General features: G+C 40.2%; 1 protein-coding gene across 5 annotated transcripts in view; it reads left to right on the forward strand.

Moving 5' to 3' along the window:
- The window catches only part of efcab11 (EF-hand calcium binding domain 11), a 107398-nt gene that overhangs the window by 72915 nt on the left and 10760 nt on the right, over positions 1-23723 (forward strand). For 2 of the 5 annotated variants that reach the window (XM_048190766.1, XM_048190761.1), the window contains one exon: positions 20603-21446. The exons of 1 other annotated variant lie outside the window; for it this stretch is intronic. In XM_048190766.1, the coding sequence (XP_048046723.1) occupies positions 20603-20708 (106 nt within the window). In that variant the 3' untranslated portion in view covers positions 20709-21446. Of the gene's footprint in view, positions 1-9985; positions 10131-17055; positions 17972-20602; positions 21447-23723 lie in introns of those variants that run through there. 2 more of the 5 variants (XM_048190764.1, XM_048190765.1) reach the window with 2 other exon arrangements.

Genomic DNA, 23723 nt, shown 5'->3' on the forward strand with positions numbered 1-23723 from the left:
GAGAGCGGGCAGCTCGGTGACGGCCTCCGTGGCCGTATCAGGGAGAGCGGGCAGCTCGGTGACGGCCTCCGTGGCCGTATCAGGGAGAGCGGGCAGCTCGGCTTGGCCGTCTCAGGGATGGCAGCTTTCTGTGGCTTTAGCGGGCTGCTCGGTGGCGGCCTCCGTGGCCGTATCAGGGATGGCAGCGGGCTGCTCGGTGGCGGCCTCCGTGGCCGTATCATGGCAGCGGGCTGCTCGGTGGCGGCCTCCGTGGCCGTATATGGGATGGTAGTGGGCTCGGGCTGGCAGACTGATCCGTGGTCAAAAGAAATTGAGTGCGTTCTCCAGGCACGCAGAACAGCCAAAACATAAAAGGCGAAGACAGCCCTCTTGGCCATGACAGGACTGACTGGGAGAGCCTGCGGCTCTATTTCCTCTGGGACCACTGGACTAGGGAATTCTGGGAAGGTCTCTGGGCCAACAGCGGGCTCTGGGAAGGCCTCCGGGCCTGAAGCGGGCTCTGGGAAGGCCTCCGGGCCTGAAGCGGGCTCTGGGAAGGCCTCCGGGCCTGAAGCGGGCTCTGGGAAGGCCTCCGGGCCTGAAGCGGGCTCTGGGAAGGCCTCCGGGCCTGAAGCGGGCTCTGGGAAGGCCTCCGGGCCTGAAGCGGGCTCTAAGTCAGAGGAAGCCTTCCTTCTCTTCCTCCACTTACGACGACGCGATTGCTTGGAGATAGCTCAAAGGCTTACATTGCGGGAACACCAGCGTTCCTGACTGCATTTGCTGCAGTGCCGCCAACAGGGGAGCTTCACATTTGAATTCCCATCCAATCAAGGAAATCTAAAATTCCCCAAAAGCAGGTGTCTTGACTTTTTGAGAGGGGGTGAGTAAGAGATATCGGAGAAACATCAAACAAATGAGTGTGTACGGACAATAGCATGAATTATGAGAGCAGTCGTCCTGAGGGCCAAAACATCCAAACAATGATGTTTAGCATGATTTGCCATTGTGCAGATCCCACAGGGGCTTCTTTTGGCTACGACGCCGCTGTATGAAAGCACGCGGCAGGTGGCCTCCGAGACAAGAGCGCACGGCAAGTGGGTTGTCCATAACAAGAGTTGCAGAGCCACGACCAAGGCACGCAGACAAGAGCGCACAGCCCCGAGAACACTTCCTCACAAAACACGAAAGAACAGTGTCAGCAACTTTTCTTGGGCTTAATTTTTGTTGTTCAAAACCGTTTTACCTAAAACACAAGTTTTATTGTTTTTCATTCTGTGCCGTGCATGTATGTGTCAACCCTGGCATGATAAAGCGTGGCATATATCTCTGTAGAGGCTGAAGAAATGCTACGACTGTGCCATCTTTGCAGCAGTGTCTAGACAGCAAAGAGAAATTGAATTAAAAACACAAATTCCCAACAGCATGCAGCATTTCCACTGATTTTGACAAAGTCGCATGTGACGTGTCTCGGTGGGCCCCCCCCCACCTCTCCCAAAAAGATGAAGGTCTTTTATTCAGTTGCATCTGACAAAAGAAATCGCGACTTGGTACAGAAGCAGCAGAGGCATATTTTAAGACACAAAGAAAGCGCTCTCTTTTTCGGTCACAAAGCACAGAGGAACATCCAACAAGAACACAAGAGCACTAGAAGATTGGAGGATCAGCGCACTTTCTTCAGCTGGAGAGTACTGTGAAGCGTTTGATCTGAATATGTAACCGGAGCACTGTTGAAGAGTGTGTATCTGGAGTTCCAACCTCAGAATGTGTGTGTGGGGGGATAAACTGTACATGGGCGAGTGGAGGAGTTTGACTGTGCATGTTTTGTCTGCTCAGAGATTCTTTCTCGTCTCTGCTCTTTATATTTTGATTTCATATTTCAGCTCCCCTCAGGTGAGCGAGATGAAGTGTTAATGGAGAAGATGTAGTACCCTGGTGATGTCCCATCAGTCCGCAGGCCCGGCTCAGGCAGGAGAGCATCAGTCCTACTAATCAGCAGAGAGAGCAATGCGCATGGAAAGCTGCCATCCTTACCTCCTCAATACTAGGGTCATTTCATCCCCAGCAGGGTTTCCTCATATGGAACCTCATTTCTCCTCTGGATTTCTCATCTGTACCAGACTGGGCCCAGATACTCCACGCCCACTCTCTCCACTGAGCTTTAAAGTCCTGCTGTATAACCCAAAAATTTTACACTTGATTTGTAACCGTGTCTCCTTCTGTAGACATGAGCAAAAATTGACTTTTGATATTATGGTAATTCAGTAGCAGGAGTTCTGCTTTTTGTCTTGAAGAGTGCACTCTCACTGCTTTTCCACTGTAAGGCCGGGTGTCCACAGAAGTGTTTTTTCTGAGGTTAGCGTATTTTTCCAGTTGTTTTACAACTGCCAGAGCAAATACTTTACATTGTATCGACATTTTTATATATAAACAATACAGAAACAAACTATATGTGAAATGAGAAACTAGTAACACTTCCGCGGATATTCCGTATCATAGCAAGCAAAGCCTCTCAACTGAAAAGAAAAAAAAAACACTGCGCTGCCGAAGCGCTCTCAAGCGCCCACAGCTAGGCATTTCCAGCAGAGCACCTAGCATTTTCAGCTGGCTTTGGTGGACATATGGTGCTGGCATTGATTGATTGGTATTGAACCTTCTAAATGTATTCAAAATGGTTACAAAACTAGATCGCTCCCAAAATCAACAATCATAATCTCCTTTTTCTATTAATGAATTTGAATTGAATCAGCCACACCCCACAGGAAGCTGAACTTGAATGATAGGAATAGGAATTTGCTGAACTGGATTTAAAAGAAATTAAATGCAGTTAATGAATTGAAATATTTATAAAACAAATTTCTATAGGTGACATTTCAAACATGTGTCTGAATGTCTATCACTATGTTTGTCTATCTATATCTGTTTAATTATCTCTTTCTGTCCCTCTGTCTGGCCTACCTATTTACCGGTCTCTCTCTCCTGTCTGTCTTTCTATAAGGCCTTTAAACTTTCAAAGCCAGTGTTCAATGTTTGTCTTTTCTACCTAAAAATTAGTTCTTTTAAATCTTCATTTATTTGATTTTAGATTTTAAATTAATTTTAATTCTTGCATTTGGAATTTCAATTCTGCATCTTTTTCTTTGCTACCTCAGTTAAAATTCAGGAATTAAAGTGTAATTTAATTAATTCTCAATTTAATTCTGAATGGCGCAATGCTACTGTATTTAGACTGCAAACACCCAATGCGACATACCATATTTGTTAAACTGACCAACATTCTGATTTTATGTGCAGAATGTAAGTGTTACACAGTGTCTCTATCCACTTTGTTTTTCCCCTTATTCACATAAAGGCACTGAATTACTTTGGATGTTAATATAATGCTTTCAAGCACATTTGTGTTCAGGTTTTGAAGTAACAAGCCGCTTTTCCACCGTCAGGGCGAACAATTCTAAGAACAGTAATGCTGGGTACACACTAAAGATTTTTGAAAACTTATAAGATTTTCAAAATGTGATAAGACCACAAACATGAGGACAAAAAATCCTAAATTTTACTGTTTTGCTCCTAGGAGTGCTGTGACAAAGACAGCAACAATTTTCAACAATTTTCAACCAGAGTTCCGACTGTCAACACAGGAAATTTCACAAAATTTCTCGAGACATGATGGACAATAGGCAGGAAGAAATTGTGACGATAGTGTTTGGAATGTTTTACAGGACACGTTGTATAAACACTCGTGCTTTTGCCACAAATCGACAAGCTGATCCTCCATCTCTGCTGTCCAAGTCCATTTAACTTTGTGCTGCGCCATGACTGCATTTGTCAGCTCGCTTGGATATTGTTTCGTTTCACGTTCCCCCCACACATAAGGATTTCTGAACATGTTGAATATTTACAATTCACGATCGGGGCGCCTCCAACGTTCTTCCGAGCAGATTCAGTCACTCTTAACACACCTCACATCATAGGAAAATCTGAAAAGATAATCTGTAGAACCATCAAGATAATCGGGACATTACTTTTGATTATCGGAAGGGGTGAAATTGGCCCATAATCAGCCCGATTATTTAGTTATTTTCCACTTAAACCTGGTTCGGGACGGCACGATTACAAACCGTTGTCGGACCCAGAATTCTCAGCACAGTTGGATAACCATGTTCAAGAGTGCTTGTAGACTGTGCTTAGTGACATCGCAACTCAGGATTGGTCACTTGTCTGTTGCCTGCCTGCCAGTTTTCTCTGTAGCTGGCCATGTGTGGTATTTGAGCCAAGTTAACTCAAGTCAGTAATAAAATTAAAAGAAATATCTGATCATCCTCCATAACGCGGTTGCTATTTACATCTTAAACTCTTGCGTTACAAAGGAAACGACTGATGCGTTTGTATTACATTCCAAAGAGCTCTGTTATCAGTCCCACAGTGGAAAAAAGAAACCACTTGGGCTGGACTGGCATGGAATGGAACTGTTAAGAAATGAGAATGGTTTGGCCTGATGGTGGAAAAGCGGCTACAGTCAGTTATGACATTATTCAGCCTTTCAAGGCAGTGGAAACTCAGGCCAGTTCTGAGAGACCTGCTCTGGCACAAGAACCAGCACCATGTCTGAGCCTGAAACCCTGGTTGGCCTAAACAGGTGAGGTGGTGCAGGGGATGTCTGCGTCTCTCCAGGGACGCAGAAACGGATTGATTACCCAATGAGTCTGCGTTATGCCTGCTTTCTGCCCTACATAGTTTGTGCTCCAAGCTTGACAATACGAGCAATACTGGCAGCGATTCAATGGATTTATTTGTAGCAGAGCAGGTTGCACATTCGGCAGCCTTGTTCATTTTGTTTTCCTGAATGTGTCTTCACTTGTCTGAAAACACTGGTCTCTCTGACTCACAATCCATTAAGAGGCTTTTCTGGAAAAGCTTATGAAGTGTAGAGAGAACTAAAGCAGCAAAAGTGTTTGAATAGAGCAGAAGAGTCAATAGATGTCTGAATAGACTGAGACTCTCTCTCATTACACTGCCTGATTGAACAACGAGAACAATTTTCACGATGAATCAGGCTTATGGTAAAGAGCCTCCAGTGCCTTCTCTCTTTTTCTTTCTCACTCTCTGAGCAGTCTTTTAGAGTGGGATAAATTGTGGAGTAATATAAACAGAGGATTGGTCTCTCCTGGAGCAGACGATGATTGAATATGAGGGCCCCTGTGTTGGGAAGTGGGTTAAGTCAAGGAGTTATTAAGAAGACGGCTGGAAATGACAGCGATGCCAAATGGAGCCAGTGGCTTGGGACGGGTTTGAAGCCAGGATGAGTTTTCAGGATAAGAGCTGGATTTAAATAAATTGACTTTCCCTTCCCGTGACTAAAACGGATTGTTGTCGAGAGTGTTGGGGCCAAAGCGAGCGGTAAACATTTATAAGAAATCCATAGCCTTGGAACAAACAACACGGCTCCTCTCGTTTTCCTCGGCATGCTCCACAAAGCCCCGTCGTTGTGACTTTCAATCCCAGTTACGTAATCCATTTACCACCTGTAAAGCTAGCCCAGGAAATTGCCTCCTCAACCAATTGGTCAACAAGCTTTTTAAGGATGTCACATGGACATCTCTTTTAATTCTGTTTAAGAAGCCGCTGCGCCCAGGATGAGTGCAGATGTGGAAAGTCACAGCGATGCCCTATTAACTAAGTGAGCGAGTCACAAGATGCACACTACGTAGTCATCAATCTCTCCTCCCGGTAAGCACATTCTAATTTACAGCCTCAAGCTGTGGCTTTACAGCCTAGTTTCGCCTTCATGGCTTTGTGCTGAAAACGTGTCAGGATTCTAAGCATGGCATGAATCAAACTGTGGCATTCTCCTTTAGATATTTTAGTGTTTTATATCCTAACGTCGGGTGCACAGAGAGGTGATTGGTTTTGGGTGTGTGTGTGCAATTGTGTTATGTTGTTTACGCTAAATGTGTGTTTGCATGTGTGTGTGTGTGTGTGAGTAAAAGAGAAAGAAACTGCTCATCTGACAGGCTGTAAGTGTAACATGCACTCTCTCTGGGTGTGTGGGACTGCTGGAACAACAGCTTCGTTTTCTGTGCACTCTTGTCGGATGGTTAAGAATAGACTGTCCCTGCTAGCACTGTTCTCTTTCTTTCCTGGTGTCTGGTGTTTGCAGACCACCTGTGCTGTAGAGAGGAGGGACAAACAGAAAAATTCAGATGGAAATATAGCAGTTACATGCTGTGTATTGAGTGTATTCTGTGCAACCATTCTCAACAGAAAGAATTTTGTCTGCTTCTCGGGTCAACATAAACCAATTGTTTATGTTTGCAAGGCATAAAAATACATGTACGTAACAATAATAAAAAAGTAGAGTTGACCTATTAGAGCAAGCCACACTTTTGTCAACTGGCCCGAAACATATTCATACTGGTCAGCAGGCCATTCTTTTAGTTGAGCCCCGGTACAGTATGTATACAGATAAAATAGGTTTTCATCTGCCTATCTTTACAGGTCGTGGCTTGTAATATTACACACTCAATAACTCAAGCACCTCACTAGAGATGCACCGGTTGACCGGTAATCCGGTCAGAACCAGACAGGTTTTTTTTGTATTGTTTTAGCTGATCTCTATTCCATATTTGCACATAACTGCATTGCAATAATTTCCCAAAATGTAATTTGTGTGTAAATATTACAAAGTCTGTGATCAGGACGTTAACAAAGGCCAAAGACGGGACACATCAGAGACGGATGTAAAGAAAATAACACAGATGCGCCAGCAGAGCAAAATACACCAGGCACTCACTATTCGCAATGCTCAAAATATAGAAAGATAAATATTGAATTGGGGGTGGGGGGTTATATGAATGTATCTCTGAAGAGAACTGTCTTCAGAAAAGTTTCAATAGCATTTTCTTTTCCTCCCACCTCTGTACAAAGTAGTATTTATAAGGTGCTTTGTGTACAGCGGTAACCAAAGAAACCGCTGCTGTTCCATAAGCGCCACCTACTGTCAGAGAGTGAATTTGCATTTTCATTCAGTGTGCTTGCTGTTTTGTTTTGTGCAGGCATGTCTAATGCTAAGTTTACACTACAGGGGCCGTATTCACAAAACATTTTATCTTACCACTAAGAGTTCTCTTAAATAGCAGTAAAAAGTTCTTAGCTAAGAGTTTTCTCTTAAAACCTATTCACAAAGCTGCTGAGACAAACTTTTACTAAGGAATAGACTGAAGTCTTAAGCTAAGAGTAAGAGTGGGGTTGACCTTGTTGCTATGGAGTATACACACAGTGATTGGCTGATGGGGGAGGAGTCAGTGATTTGATCATAGAAATATTGTAGAATGAGGTGTCACTTTCCATATTCAAATAAAGGTTTTAAAATACAAATGTTGCCCTATTCAATAAATTTTTAATAAAAATGTTGCCATATTCAAATAAAGGTTTTTAAAATGTAGGCTAAGTGTCACTAATTAAAACTAATTAAAGTATATACAATTAATTGTCCGCCTCTTGGATGTCTTCATCTCAAGATAATGCAAAATGCAAGCGACAAATGATGTTTTATAAACAAAGTTTGGGAGAAACACATTCAAACGGTCTTTCTAATCAGCTCAAGAAGAGGAGTATATACACAGACGAGAGCCGACTCGCCTATAGTTACTTCAACAGTTTTCTGCATCCCTCCTCCACCCCGCTCCTCACTCTCGGCTGGGGATATGAGGAGGTTTGGGAACTCTGGGTTTGGGCTAAATTCTAGGCTCGGAGCCCTCGATCCCCTTGGACAGCAAACCAAATGTGCTTAATATATATAAATGTATGTATATATATATGTATTATCTTTTTTTTAATTTTTTTTAATTTTTTTTACTCTATTCAATCATTTGTAAGTGTGAACTCATGAAAACCACTGCCACAGGTAATCAGACAATATTTATTTATTTGTTAAAAATTTATTTTTGGCGTCTCATCGTAGATTCAAATCTATAAATCAAAATGTATTTGCATTTATGAAGAAAAGGTTCAGCATCCAAGGCTCTATCGCTATTCCCTCAATGGTGTACAGTGTCTTTGGGTGCATTAGGACTGTTTGTGAGTTGATCTTAGTGATTTAGGAGTCCTCTTGACTACTCCTAACATTTCACAGATTTAGGAGCTAGTTTTAGCGCTAAAATGCTTTGTGAAATACTCTTAGAGCAAAAATTGAGGAGTCCTAAAATTAGGACTGACACGCCCATTATTTTTAAGAGTTCCTCCTAAATCTGCAATTTAGGAGCTACTTTTAGCCTTAAGATGTTTTGTGAATACGGCCCCAGGACTTTAAACGTTGGCAGATTGCTGTGCTGTTCAAACTACATGATTTTCTGTGGAGTCTTGAAGTCAAGTTGACAACAACTTTGTCACCCAAAGACTTTATTTGAAAATGAACATTGGGAAGAAATTAGATTAAATTTTGAATTAAATTATTTCCAATTAAATTAACCCTTTCATACATAAGTTTAAATATTCTGGCTGACCTCCCAGAGTTAAGGCCACCATAAAAATGTTATGGGCGCCACCTTGTTTTTTTGCGCTTTAGTTCAGAGAGTCCTGGTAGTCGGATTTATAGGCTACAGCACGTGAATTCATCCATTTGTACCTAAATACATGTGGCCGGTGAACTGGGAGAAGAATAGAGTGAGCTTTATAGTTACTTACACAATGTGTATCTGATATGAATAAACATCGACAAATTATAGGCTATTTGAATGGATTGTTATTGCTGCTTCTATAGACATCAGTATATATTTCATTGGCTGTTGCATACCACAGGATATCAAGTCGGCTGACAGCTCCAGATATTTAGTATGCTAGATATTTGTCTGGCGTCAGCGAGGTGTCGGCGACGTGTCAGCGAGCCTCTTTGATGCGTTGTTGAGTAGATTTCCCCTGATTTCCCCCAATCACAGCCCGACCTGTAGGCGAGCTCGTTAACTTGCAAATTGGGCTTAAATCGGGCTTAAAATCTTGTAGTGTAAAGTTGCCATTATCTAGCATAATTTTACAAATCAAAAGTCAGACCATTCTGTTTTTGCTTGAAATTATACAATCTAATTTAAGGCCCTGTTCACACGAACACAGTATTTTCAAAACTTTTCTAGCAGCTTTTTCTATGTGGTTTAGCCATTTGTCCACATGCAAACACAGTATCAGGTCACTGAGGCCGAACCTTTTTGAAAACTCCTGCCAGGGTGAAGATTTTCAGAAACATTGGTTGCAGTGTTGTCGTGTAGCCGGTGAAAACTGAGATTTTGGCTTGTGACGTTGGAGTGCGCGCGCTCCTTTGTTTGACGGCAGATTATGTGCTGCTATCTCGTTTGTTTACATGAGGCAAGTCTGTACAATGGTGGACGTAGGCAAAATATTGCTGCTAATAACCTTTTTTTCAAGCCTCTGATTGGCCAATATGGCTTTACGGTTATATCGCCACCTGTTGGTTTGGCATGCTCTTGACAGCGCTTCATAGCGTGTTTTCATGTGGACAGAGATTTTTTTTAAACCGTGCTTCTGTGGACGAGATTTTTTTTTTTTAAACGAAGGAGGAAAAACTCTTTATAAAAATACATGTGTACGTGTGGAGTTGGCCTAAATCAAAAACAACTGTTCAAACAACTGTTCATGCTACATGTGTGTAGCATTTTTGTTTGGATCGTGATTAAAATGCAGAGGTTGTCTCTAATTTCAAATGGCTACAGATATTTTTTTTGTTTAAGGCCAGTTTGCCTGTTATAGAACACATACATTTGCTTAAAAAAAAAATCGGCAACCGGTGTTGGAATCAGACAATTTAGTTATGAAAAATTATGATCGGTGCATCACTACACCTCACCTTTGCTAATCATTGTCTGAAAAAACATTGCTTAGGTACATTCATCAGCTTTCCTCATGCTTAAAGCAGCTTGAGAGATTATGTGTGTATGCATGGGGACGAGATGTGTAGATTCTTGTCGTACGCTGCCAGAATTAACCCGCATCTTGTTTGTAGGCTCGACAGGTAGCTGTGGAGCTTGAAGCCAGCCGCCCCTGACAGCGGCATCAATATCACGTCTGGGGGCCACAGGCGGGGAAGAAATTTCTACTGCACATTTCACAACTCCCATTGATACTTTCAGTGGTTGCCATGACAGCAAGGTGCTGGTTTTAATGGAAGTGGTTTTGTTAATATAAAATTGAGCCGTGGCCATAACATCTCTCCCACAGTGCAGCAGGTCTCCATCGATAAGAGGTGAAAATGCAGCGCTCCACCCCTTTTTTGTGCACTCTTATTAGGACAAAAGAAGAGCAAATGAAATGAAGCAGTCATAAGATTCATGATGTGTCTCAATTAAGACACAATCAGAGCACATCTCAGTGGTGCAGTGGCTCTTTCCCTACCCACCAGCATGAAAGAGCAGAAGGTTTTCTGTTTTACGATGGCATGCATCTTTGATTGCTTGTTAGGTTCCTGTGCCATATGCATATCCAGAGATCTGTCACTTTGTTTATTTCAAGTAGAACCTGATTATGTCTAAGTTTTCTCCTTTTTGGATGTTGAAACAATGTGGTAGAGAAGATGACAGTTTATCTACAGATACATGAACTCTCTCATAGTGAAGAGGTTTTCAAACTAAGGGGCCAGGGGCCACAAGACCAAAAAATTTACAAAATATTAGGGGTGTAACGGTACACAAAACTCACGGTTCGGTACGTACCTTGGTATTGAAGTCACAGTTCGGTACAGATTCGGTACGGCAGTTGGGGAGAAAACTAAACATAACATTGCTTTTTTTTTTTTTTTTTTTATTAAACAGTGGTTTACTGAACAAATTGTCTCTCTGTCTTTAAATATATTAAATTATAACAAAGTTTCTTAAGGATAAAAAATTATCTCTTCTAATGCTATAAACTATGTAGGGAGCCCATACTTGAACATTATGCTACTATAATATTAAAGGTTAATAACTGAGCCCCAAACCATTAGCCTAAATTCAATCGCTTTTTATTTTTAGATAAAATACTCAAATAACAAATCAACACTCAAATAACAAATTGTATGCAAAAATGTAAGCTGCACATAAGACAGATTTAGAAGTTAATGCAAAAACGAATTATAAAATTATGTTTTACTCCAATTCGTTGTTGAAATATAATCATTTATACACAGTGACTGTCATTTTCACGACAGATTTATTTAAACATAAACATTAAATAAACAAAACATAACTAACAGGTTAAGAAAAATATAATGGATATAATAGGCTAATACAGAGCATATATTAAGCGAAAGAGTTCATTTCTCTGGCGAACTAACAAGCTGTGTGGACACTGAATAGTTTTCTGAGGTATATGCTACGTTACATATTGTTTACAAGCTGTTTTATTAAGGCCAATTCACACCGCACCGACAACAGCCAACAAACTCGTCTGTTGGAGTTTGTTGGATCGGTGTGAAACCCCTGTTGGCGTCTGTTGGCGTTGGTCGGAGTGGGTTTTCACCCGACTGAACAGGTTTAATCGGCATTTGTCGGGTCGTGGAATGTCTGCGCGGTGTGAACAGTTTTCCAACAAATGGCAACAAACTCTGACGTAATCTGACCTGGCTACGAACCGTTGCCATGACGATGAGACAAGTCCCCTGCAAAGACAGCTGTTTTCACGCACCTCACGCACCTCACGCACACACAACAAAGTACTGGAAACGTGACATCGCAGCTTTAAATACGCTAAAAATTAAATACAGTTAAAAAAAATATATATACAAAAGGTAAAATAGTCCATAGTGCAATCCGTGCCATTCAGCAAGAGCAGCTGCTCCACTTCACCGAAAGAGAGAGGTAACGTTAACCACTATGAGAGCAACGCAGGTTTACCTTCAGTTTCGTTTTTAATAATTCGTTTTGGCTTGTTTAGCTACATGGTTGTATATGCTTATGGGTCTCGTAAATAAAAAGGGTCGCGCTAAAAAAAAAGTTTAAAAAACGGTGTATACCAACCAATAGGTTGCGATCAGATCGATGGCTACAGCGCTTCAGATTTCAGGTTAGTATTTTTGTTTTGCCTCAATACTTTAATACAATGAAAATATATATGATACTATATTATTAATTTAATAAACTTGCCTGACAATATTGTTAACATGGTTGTGGAATTTTCCCAGTCAGACGTCACTCGTTTGTTGGTGTTTGTTGGGGCGGTGTGAACATGACAGTTTTTTCTCATAGAATTCTAAATCCAACGGCCAACTTGTTCTTTGGCGTTTGTTGGTGTTTGTTGGCGTTTGTTGGTGCGGTGTGAATTGGCCTTTATTGACATCTTTCCGCCGTTGAAAGATCAAGCGATTACGAGATATGACTGTTTCAGTAAGTTGTACTGTATCTTTCAACATACCTTCAGATGTTCATTCATGTTTATTCTGTAACAAGTAAGAGGAAGAGATGATCGCATTCATTCGCTCGCCACGCTTCTGGTTGAACTGAGGCGCCTATACAGAGATCTGTCACGCCACATCAAAGCGCATCAAAACTACATTTTCTGTTTAAATTACGTGATTTCGTGGACAGAATTTGAAGGATGAAACTTTGTTTCTTATCGCAGAGCTTATTGCGATTATTGGTGATTAATGGTAGTTAGGCTACAATGCTGTATTTGTCATGTGCTGCTTTCATCTTATCCACCTGTCTTGGTCCTTTGTCGTAATTCACCGGGGAACCGAAGTGTTGCCAAACAGGATACTTTAATGTTGCAGTGTAATGCATTCGGTACACATGTGCACAGTACCGAAAGCCCTGTACCGAAACGGTTCGGTACGAACACGTGTACCGTTACACCCTTACAAAATATATATTTTAAGGCTGTCAAATTCATGTTAACTTAACATATTAACATATTGTAATTATAATTAATTACATTTTGTTTATTGACCTAGTTTTGAACCATAAGAAATAAAAACCAAATCTACACTAAAAGCTGCATACAAATGCTATACAAATGAACTTGAATTGAATTAATCAAAGAAATGACTTTGCATGCTTTTCATGCGTGAAGCTGATATTGGGGTCCTTGGCATCAAAGTTTGAAAACCCCTTTCATAGCACTTTTGAAGATATGTTGTTCTGTGCCTTAGAATGAAAACAGTGCTGGTGTAGAGAAAAGTTAGCCAATAGAGCATCTTTTCCTTCAGGTTTATGCAGCGTCAGTACAGGAGCAAAGTATGCATTTTCTTGACAGTGACAGAGTAGCGCTTGCAGTCTGCCATGCTTCTCCTCCCCATCTCCCCTCGTTCCAAAATTTTATAAATAAAGAGAGGGAAAAAAAAAGAACATCTGAACACCAATCAGAAGAATACACCTGTTCCTGTGGGCCACGCTGATGATGTCATCACCCGCCTCTTTCCATCTCCCGGGAAGGCTGCAGTATCCTCCACAGGGAATCCTGGCATGGAGGTGTGAGACAAACGAATCGTCCAGGCAATATTTATCTCACTTATGGCCGTCCAACACATTGCTGCCGAGTAAATCTTGCCCACTCTCTCACAATTCCATGCTGATTTCTGTCCCAACACAAATCCTGTGTGACTAAGACTGGCTCGTCTCGCTCACTGCGGTCAGGTTCCATCTCGCCCCTCTGTGGTACGTTATCAGAAGCTGCACAGATCACACACAGTGAGTGTTTCGTAGGAGTCGTGGCCTGGGCGGATGACTTGGCAGATTCTCAGCTGAGTTGATTAGTTGAGTGTTCACAGATACAGCTGCCACACTGCGTGGTAATAAGAACAACATCCCCGAGCCATGCGGCATTATTCTGATTATGACGGTATTCTAGCTATAACAATGTGGTAATTAGAGAATCTGCATGCTTCGATGAGTCTTCATCACCACTCAGCCCCCAAGATATTCCTCATCTCTGGCTGAAGGCTAATAAGCACCCAAGCAGTTAAGAGCCTGAGGAGGAAGACACCTGTGCACATGGAATGGCAGTCCCGTTTAGGGACCAACAACTCAAACCGTTCTTTAGGGAAGTTGGCTATCTTCTGGCAAAAAAACTGAAACGATCAGCTTTGGAATCTTAAAGGGATATTTTGCACAAAAAATTACAAGTTGTTACCATGTACTCAACCTTGTGTCATCCCAAACTTGTATGACTTTATTTCTTCTATGGAGCATAGAAGGTCTTTTTAAAAGTGTTGTTAAAGGTGTCATCGAACGTTTTTTTACAAGATGTAATATAAGTCTAAGGTGTCCCCTGAAAAGTGTCTGTGAAGTTGCAGCTTAAAATACCCCATAGATTTTTTTTTTAATAATTTTTTTAACTGCCTATTTTGAGGCATCATTAACTATGCACCGATTCAGCGTGTGGCCCCTTTAATTGCTCGTGCTCTCCGCCCACTCCTGAGCTCTCGACTCTATCACTGCATAAACAAAGTTCGCACAGCTAATATAACCCTCAAAATGGATCTTTACAAAGTGTTCGTCATGCAGCATGTCTAATCGCGTAAGTATTTATGTGGATGTTTACATTTGATTCTGAATGAGTTTGATGGTGCTCCGTGGCTAAAGCTAACATTGCACACTGTTGGAGAGATTTATAAAGATTTATAAAAGTTGTGTTTATGAATTATACAGACTGCAAGTGTTTAAAAATGAAAATAGCAACGGCTCTTGTCTCCGTGAATACAGTAAGAAACGATGGTAACTTTAACCACATTTAACAGTACATTAGCAACATGCTAACGAAACATTTAGAAAGACAATTTACAAATACCACTAAAGAATATCATGTTATCATGATATCATGTCAGTTATTATTGCTCCATCTGCCATTTTTCGCTATTGTTCTTGCTTGCTTACCTAGTCTGTTGATTCAGCTGTGCACAGATCCAGACGTTAATACTGGCTGCCCTTGTGTAATGCCTCGATCATGGGCTGGCATATGCAAAATATTGGGGTCATACATATTAATGATCCCGACTGTTACGTAACAGTCAGTGTTATGTTGAGATTCGCCTGTTCTTCGGAGGTCTTTTAAACAAATGAGATTTATATAAGAAGGAGGAAACAATGGAGTTTGAGACTCACTGTATGTCATTTCCATGTACTGAACTCTTGTTATTCAACTATGCCGAGGTAAATTCAATTTTCAATTCGATGGCACCTTTAAAGGATTAGTTTACTTTAAAATGAAAATTACCCCAAGCTTTACTCACCTTCAAGCCAGGTGTATATGACTTTCTTCTTTCTGAAGAACACAATCGGAGTTATATTAATAAATATCCTGATGCATCAAAGCTTTATAATGGCAGTGAATGCAACCTGTAAAAAAGGATTTTATGGTGAAGTAAATACTACAGAAAAAACAAATGTAATTTTTACCAGAAAAAGTTAGTTCAGGCAAGAATTCAAAAACTAATTTCTATATTAGTACTCAATTTAAGCTTGTAGAAATTAAAGCTTAACTATCAACATTATAAAATTAAGTAAAACTACTCAACTTTTCTGATACTGGTGTTCCCATCATGCACTGGGCCTTGAATAATTAATGAGGTCGATTTTTTTCGCTGTTTTCCAGCTGTTTTTACACTGTTTATCATTGCTTTTGTGGGTATGTTTAGTAACTTGCCATTTTGTGATATTTGGAGTTCATTTTCTACTCAAAATGCCACATTCACACTCAAAACGATTCATCAAATATTACCGTCATTGTGTATTGTGAACCAAGTACTGAGGTCTCTGTGTTCAGATGCTGCATTGCTTCTATTATGAAGATATCTATTGTATTATTTACTTAGATGTTTCTAAGTAAAGCATACACTTTAATTCAGTGTTATATATATGTTTGAGTAAAATGTATTGCAAAAGAAACTTCAACAAAGTAGAAATTTGAGAAAAAACTCATTAAATTTCGAGAAAAAAGTCGAGATAAAATGTTGAGAATAAACTCGTTAAATTACGAGAAAAAACTCGTTAAATTTCGAGAAAAAAGTCAAGATAAAATGTTGAGAATAAACTCGTTAAATTACGAGAAAAAACTCGTTAAATTTCGAGAAAAAAGTCATTAAATTTCGAGAAAAAAGTCGAAATAAAATTAAAAAATTACTCAACCTTTTACTGGCCAAGTTCAAATTACTTACTTTCTTTGTTAATTTTACTTATCTTAGATAAGTAGAGTTACTTAAATCCATATTTGAAATTTACTTAAAAATATGCATGCACAAACTTGCGAAAGAAAAATTAAGTAAATTTTACTGTTTTTTACAGTGTATGAAGTCCTACACCTTCCCTATACAACTTACGAAAAAAGTTGAGTTGAATATGGAAGGCGGTCTGAAGCTAGATATTTGTTTATATATATATATATATATATATATATATATATAAATATATATATAACTTGTTAACACTTTAATCCATCTGAAACACTGTCTTGTATAAATTACTACATTAGTAATCAAATATACTCTCCTTATTCTGAATCAAATTGAAATAAGAATTGAGTCAAAAGCTTGTGAATCAGAATCAGAAATTGTATCAGAAAATTTGTATCAATATTCAGCCCTAGAACTGTACCTTCATTAAAACAATGGACTGTTTATGGTGACTGCACTGACAGGGCTTTGCAACACAGATCTGCTTTGACTGACAGTGCTACGTTAACTAAAACTAGCAGAGTATGAAAGAAGGGACAGCTAAAATATCACTCATGTGTCTCTTCTGTCTGAGATAAAGACCATGAAGACTATACAGTCCCTCCTTGTCCACCACTGTGCTCTCATATGACAACCTGTCAGTCTTTTTGATACAAAGCCTTAGTTCTAATATCATATCACTCAATCAAACATGGCAATGCAGGAATCGGTCTTCTTTGCTGGGTAAATTAGATTGTCAGTCCACGCAATCCTCTTCACACATGATTATGCTCAACCTCGTCAGACTTTAATTGCAACCTCTTGATTGCAGGCTAGTAAGAGAGATGTGTTACCTTATTCGTTTAATCAGTGGAAGTAGCACAGGTGTTCAAAAGCTGTCCATGAAGTTTCAGGCAGTCATCCTCACACTTTGCCATCTTTCTTTCTGTTGAAAGCTTTAGAGAGGTGCAGAGGCTCAGGAGAGGGGCATGCTTGATGTCTCAACGGTCCTCCTCCATGGGGAGGACTTCATTAGAATCTAATTAGATGTGTGCTACACTTCCATTTGAATGGGAGTCACCGGCATGGAAAAGGCAAGTGTGATTTTCCAGTTGCTGGATGCTTAATGTTGTTTTAATTCTCCTCCCTGTTGCTACCAAATTTCCCTCACATCTGCTGTGTTTGCACTCGATCAGTCTGCCGTTGAGAGTAATAGAGAAATCACCCCATTGAGAGAGAGAGAGAGGCAGGAAAATTCCAGCTCTCCCTCTGTATCTCTTCCCTTATGTTTGCTCTTCCTCATCTGCAATTGGAGGAGCAGTTTTCCTGTGGCGGTTTTTATCCGCATTAATCTCGGTCTTGGTAAAAACATCCGCTTAATGAGTTTTACGTGATTGCAATCTGATTCTCTGCTTGCAGACTTGCGTGATACACTGTGGACAATAAACAGCTGGACCAGGGATGGCCAAAAAGCAAGAAAATAAAGACCTCTCTCCAGCAGAATGGCTTTTTTAATTTCATCTCTGAAACAGGAAGTGAGCACTGAGAGGAAGACATGGTCTGCCCATTGCTCTTTAATGTCCTCCTCTGCTCCTCAGACACGATTCAATTTGCTCACACCGTCTTTATCTGCTCGTTATGTCACGAATGAGTCATTCGCCAAAATGAAATGTGCTTGCTTTGAGAGAACAGAGAAGAGCTTTGCTCTCAGCAGCTAGAAGTGTGTGATAGATCTGGACATGTCACTTGGTTACATCATCAAACCAAGACAGACTGATGACACAGTCAGTGGACATTGACACTTAAAGGGTTAGTTCACCCAAAAATAAAAATTCTGTCATTAATTACTCACAATCATGTCGTTCCACACCCGTAAGTCCTTCGTTCATCTTGGGAACACAAATTAAGATATTTTTGATAAAATCCGATGGCTTGGTGAGGCCTGCATTGCCAGCAAAATAATTAACACTTTCAGATGCCCAGTAAGCTACTAAAGACATTATTTAAAACAGTTCATGTGACTACAGTGGTTCAACCTTAATGTTATGAAGTGATGAGAATACTTTTTGTGCACCAAAAAAAAAAAAAAAAAACGACTTTATTCAACAATATGTAGTGATGAGCGATTTCAAAACACTGCTTCATGAAGCTTCGAATCAGTGGTTCGGAGTGTGTATCAAACTGTAGAAGTCACGCCCCCCTGTGGTGAACCATTGAAATTTCGAAACACTTATGATGTAACGAAGCCTCGTTTACTGAAATCACGCTGATACACGCTCCGAACCACTGATTCGAAACAAAAGATTCATAAAAAGCAGTGTTTTGAAATCGCCCATCACTAGAAATTGTTGAATAAAGTCAATATTTTCTTGCCGCGCAAAAAGTATTCTCATCTCTTCGTAATATTAAGGTTGAACCACTGTAGTCACATGAACTGTTTTAAATATGTCTTTAGTAGCTTTCTGGGCATCTGAAAGTGTTAATTATCTTGCTGGCAAAGGAGGCCTCACTGAGCCATCGGATTTTATCAAAAATATCTTAATTTGTGTTCCGAAGATGAACAAAGGTCTTAGGGTCTTTACAAAGGTCTTTCCAAAGCGCTTGCGCTCCCATGGCGTCTGTCGTTGCTATGCATAACCATGAACTGCGCTCTCCACGACGACAAGAAGTTTCAGCAAAGGATAAATTGATTTCTAGCCCTTGCGTTAGCTTTACTACTAGATATATTTATGGAGATGAGAGATAAAAACCACCCTGTACAGCTATGATCAGCTTTTCGGCTGAGCTTTCGATGTTTTGTTTCGAAAATGCCAAAGCTGATCGGTTGGTTCTTGTCACATGACCTGCGGTGCGCTTGTGGCATTCTGAAAAGTTGAGAATTTTTCATCTCGATGCGCATAGAAAATGCACCGCATGCGCGTCACGACTGTGACGCTTCCATTAGCCGCTTCCAACATATGAAATAACGAGCGTGCAAAAGACAAAATTTGTGAACGGCCCTTTACAGGTGTGGAATGATCTGAGGGGGAGTAATTAATGACAGTTTTTTTTCTTTTTTGTATGAACTAACCCTTTAAATGGTCAATGTCTGTAAGTCTGTAACCATGGTGCCTGATGAGATGGTGTATATTTTTTGTTCTGCTTCATTGTCTTTGCTTTTACTTTTAGTATGAAGACATTTTTGGTAACCTTTCCAGCTGGAAAAGCTCATTTCACTTCCTGAAATATGAAATTTGGCTTTGACATAAGAACTTTAGTTCTAGTCAAGGCTTTTCTTCCTGCCACATGACTTTCCCCTCAGGGCCGATAAAAGACTCAGTCAGTTAAAAATGAGCTGCTCTCCAGACATCCACCACCTGTCCAGGGAACGAACACCACCAGGAAGTACAATAAGTCAGGCGCTTGACTCGCTCAAGTCAATCAGACAGCACTTACTTTCAAGGTTAGAGTGAACATCAGCCACTTTCACATCTGAGAGCAGAGATATATCTACCACTTCTACAGGTATTCAACTGTATTGGCCCACAAAGCAAGAAGGTGCTTGACTACACCTGCTAAACCAGAAAATGTCCATGCAACTTATTTGTCATCACATTTATGGATTATCAGATTGCACCAACAGCATCAGTGCATTTCAAAAGGAATGTTATTGCAGGTCATGTTAGTGATAAAATGCATAGGATATAGATCAAAGAAACGATGTCATGTTGAATTTGAGTGAGAGAGCTGAAGCATTGCATATTACTTGCTCTCCTGCTATTCAGTTTAAGTTTATATCAGATACTGACAGATACTCGATAGTGTTTTCTGAGTTCTGGCTTAATATTACAGAGCACTTTGCCCTCGCATCTTTTCTTTTTCTGACAAAGTCTGAATGTTAAACTGATTTTAAATGTACAAACTAATCATTTTTCTGTATTTACGGGATGTCATTGAATGTTTTGCAATGACTGGATTGAAAAACAAGTTGTAGGGTAAGATGGGGTAAGATACCCTCCGGAGTAAGATGGCCCCACCACCTTTAATTTACCACTTGACCATTATGTCACTAAATACATCGTTGTTCCAAATCTGTATACATTTCTTTGCTCTGCTGTACACAAAGGAAGATATTTGGAAGAACGTTTGTAACCAAGCAGATCTCGCCCCCCATTGAATACCATAGTAGGGAAAAAAATACTTTGGTAGTCAATAGGGGATGAGATCTGCTTGGTTACAAACGTTCTTCCAAATATCTTCCTTTGTAGATATAGATTTGGAACAACTTGAGGGTGAGTAAATGATGGCAGAATTTTCATTTTTGGGCGAACTATCCCTTTAACAAATGTTTTTACCATTTATTTACATGCTAATTGCATCTGTACATATGTTAGTTAGCAGTAAATGCACATTATTCTTAAAAGAGGGCATCTTCCTCCATCTTACCCTACTTATTATATTAGATTTTATTTGTTTATACATGAACATTAACACATTTATTTGTTCATTTATTCAATTTTACAGGCACGCAGATCAGGATTCTGATGGTCATATCAGCTTCAAGGACTTTGAAAATGTCATCAGCTATGGTTTGATGAACATCTGCAGCTCTACAGGAGCCACAAAATAATACTTTCAGAATTGTTTCTGTAGAGAATACATACAACTAGATCTCCCCTAAAACAACACGTATTCTCAACCCAGTGAGCCCATACTTTTTGTTTTTAATTTAAAGCTTTGACAGTGAAGTGTTCACACTGACTCTCCAATAGATAACTGTTAGCAATTTAGTGAACATCGTTTGGCCTTGCTTGTTGAAAGGAAGAGTAACTTAAGATGCTTGACACTTGGGTTTGATGATGAGTTCTGATGTTGTATCGATCCAGTTGGACCGAGGCTGCACCGTGTAATAGAGAAGCACACATTTCTATTGTGCAGTTGCCTTACAAACCACATTAAATTTAACCCAACCTCTCAGGGTCTACTTCACTAGGTGCGGGAACAATATTCCCCTCCCAGGCTTCTGATATTCTGCACTCTGTGCCTCGTAAAATCACTCCTGTGAGTTCTGTAAACCCATTTTATGGCATGTGGAGGGACAGATCTTTAAAATTCTCCTCCACTGTTCAATTTTCATCTGCAAAATAGACAGGTTGCCTTAAAATTGAATATTAACTATCACATTCTGATTCCGTTTTTGCAAAACTCACGGCTAGCGACATATATTAAAAAGCCCAAGCACACTCGTTCAGGGAGGATTTTATGCGACTCGTCTTGTTACATGCGATTATAGAACTGTAAATACTTGTTTGTGTTTCGAGAGATTTGCTGCATTCCCATCTGAATAAAGATTAATTTGTTTTTGTAATCAGTCCTGAGTCTTCATCTGTATGACATGACGCTCACTCTATCCACAATCCATCAGGGGGCTCAGGAGGCATCAAGTAAGGAAATGGCCTTGGAGAAAAATAATCAAATACAGTTTTAATCAAATACGTGCTTAATCCACTCATAGGTTCATTTTCGGGAATGGCCCGCTGTTCAAATATAAACAGAGAGGCGCTAGTTTAATCTTCACCTTCCTATTTGAAACTCGATTAAACCAATCCCCCAGTTTAGTTGTCGTATTGTGCTGTGGGAGAGAACGTGTGACACCGTGAGTCAAACCCTTGCGAGGAAAGGTAGCACTGTTTTGTGACGTGGCTTCAATCTAAGCCTTGCCAACAATGCAGAGAGCCGTAGATTAACACATTGTGTGCCTGTTGTTTATGTCAGCCGTTTTAGGGAATAGACTATGTTCCTTTGTGTTCTCAGTAGCTTTTTTTTCTGCAGATGAGGATAGCGTTCCCTTTTTCTCATTCATTTTCATGGCATGGAGCTGCTATGAGCTGATAGTGAGACAAGAATTCAACAATTGACAGTTGTGGACAAAACCAAACATATTGAATATGCACCATCCCACTCACACAGGGAGGAAATGCATGATAAAATGATTTAACAGGGTCAGACTGAAATCAAACTGTGTGAAGCAAATACAAAAGGAACTGAAAGAGGTGTGTTTGTTGGAATGCAGTGCTGGTTAATAATATGCAGCAATGATCAATCAATCATTTGATCAAAGTAGAGATGCACCGATATATCAGCCAATAATTGGTATCGGCCAATTAAAAACAAATGATCTGCTACTGCGCCATAGTTAAAAAACAGAGAATAGTCAGGGCCGATATATCCTTTCAGTCAAAAGAGGGCAGGAAAATGCACTGAATTTGATGTTCAATATTAATACAAACCGAATTCCGGAAATGTTGGGACGTTTTTTAAATTTGAATAAAATGAAAACTAAAAGACTTTCAAATTACATGAGTCAATATTTTTTTCACAATAGAGCATAGATAACATAAAAAATGTTTAAACTGAGAAATATTACAATTTTATGCACTAAATGTGCTCATTTCAAATTTGATGCCTGCAACAGGTCTCAAAATAGTTGGGACAGGGGCATGTTTACCATGGTGTAGCATCTCTTCTTCTTTTCAAAACAGTGTGAAGACATCTGGGCATTGAGGTTATGAGTTTCTGGAGTTTTGGTGTTGGAATTTGGTCCCATTCTTGCCTGATATAGGCTTTCCAGCTGCTGAAGAGTTTGTGGTCGTCTTTGACATATTTTTCTCTATAAGTGAAAGATCTGGACCGCAGGCAGGCCAATTCAGCACCTGGACTCTTCTACGACGAAGCTATGCTGTTGTAATAGCTGCAGTATGTGGTTTTGCATTGTCCTGCTGAAATACACAAGGCCTTCCCTGAAATAGACGTCATCTGGAGGGGATCATATGTTGCTCTAAAACCTTTTATATACCTTTCAGCATTCATAGTGCCTTCCGAAACATGCAGGCTGCCCATACCGTATGCACTTATGCACCCCCATACCATCAGAGTTGCTGGGTTTTGAACTAAACGCTGATAACACGCTGGAAGGTCTCCTTCCTCTTTAGCCCTGAAGACACGGCGTCCGTGATTTCCAACAAGAATGTCAAATTTGGACTCGTATGACCATAGAACACTTTTCCACTTTGAAACAGTCCATTTTAAATGAGCCTTGGCCGACAGGACACAACGGTGCTTCTGGACCATGTTTGCATATGGCTTACTTTTTGCATGATAGAGCTTTAGTTGGCATCTGCAGATGGCACGGCGGATTGTGTTTACCGACAGTGGTTTCTGGAAGTATTCCTGGGCCCATTTAGTAATGTCATTGACACAATCATGTTAATGAGTGATGCAGTGTTGTCTGATGGCCCGAAGACCACGGGCATCCAATAAAGGTCTTTAGCCTTTCTCCAGGTTTCTCTGATGTTATGCACTGTAGATGATGAGATTTGCAAAGCCTTTGCAATTTGACGTTGAGGAACATTGTTTTTAAAGTATTCCACAATCCTTTTACGCACTCTTTCACAGCTCTGCCCATCTTGACTTCTGAGAGACTCTGCCTCTCTAAGACATCCCTTTTATAGCTAATTCTTTTTCAGCCATTTGTTGCCCCCGTGCCAACTTTTTTGAGACCTGTAGCAGGCATCAAATTTGAAATGAGCTCATTTAGTGGATAAAAGTGTAAAATTTCTCAGTTTAAACATTTGTTATTTTATCT

Source organism: Megalobrama amblycephala, linkage group LG5 (assembly GCF_018812025.1).
Source record: "Megalobrama amblycephala isolate DHTTF-2021 linkage group LG5, ASM1881202v1, whole genome shotgun sequence".
Taxonomy (NCBI): Eukaryota; Metazoa; Chordata; class Actinopteri; order Cypriniformes; family Xenocyprididae; genus Megalobrama; species Megalobrama amblycephala.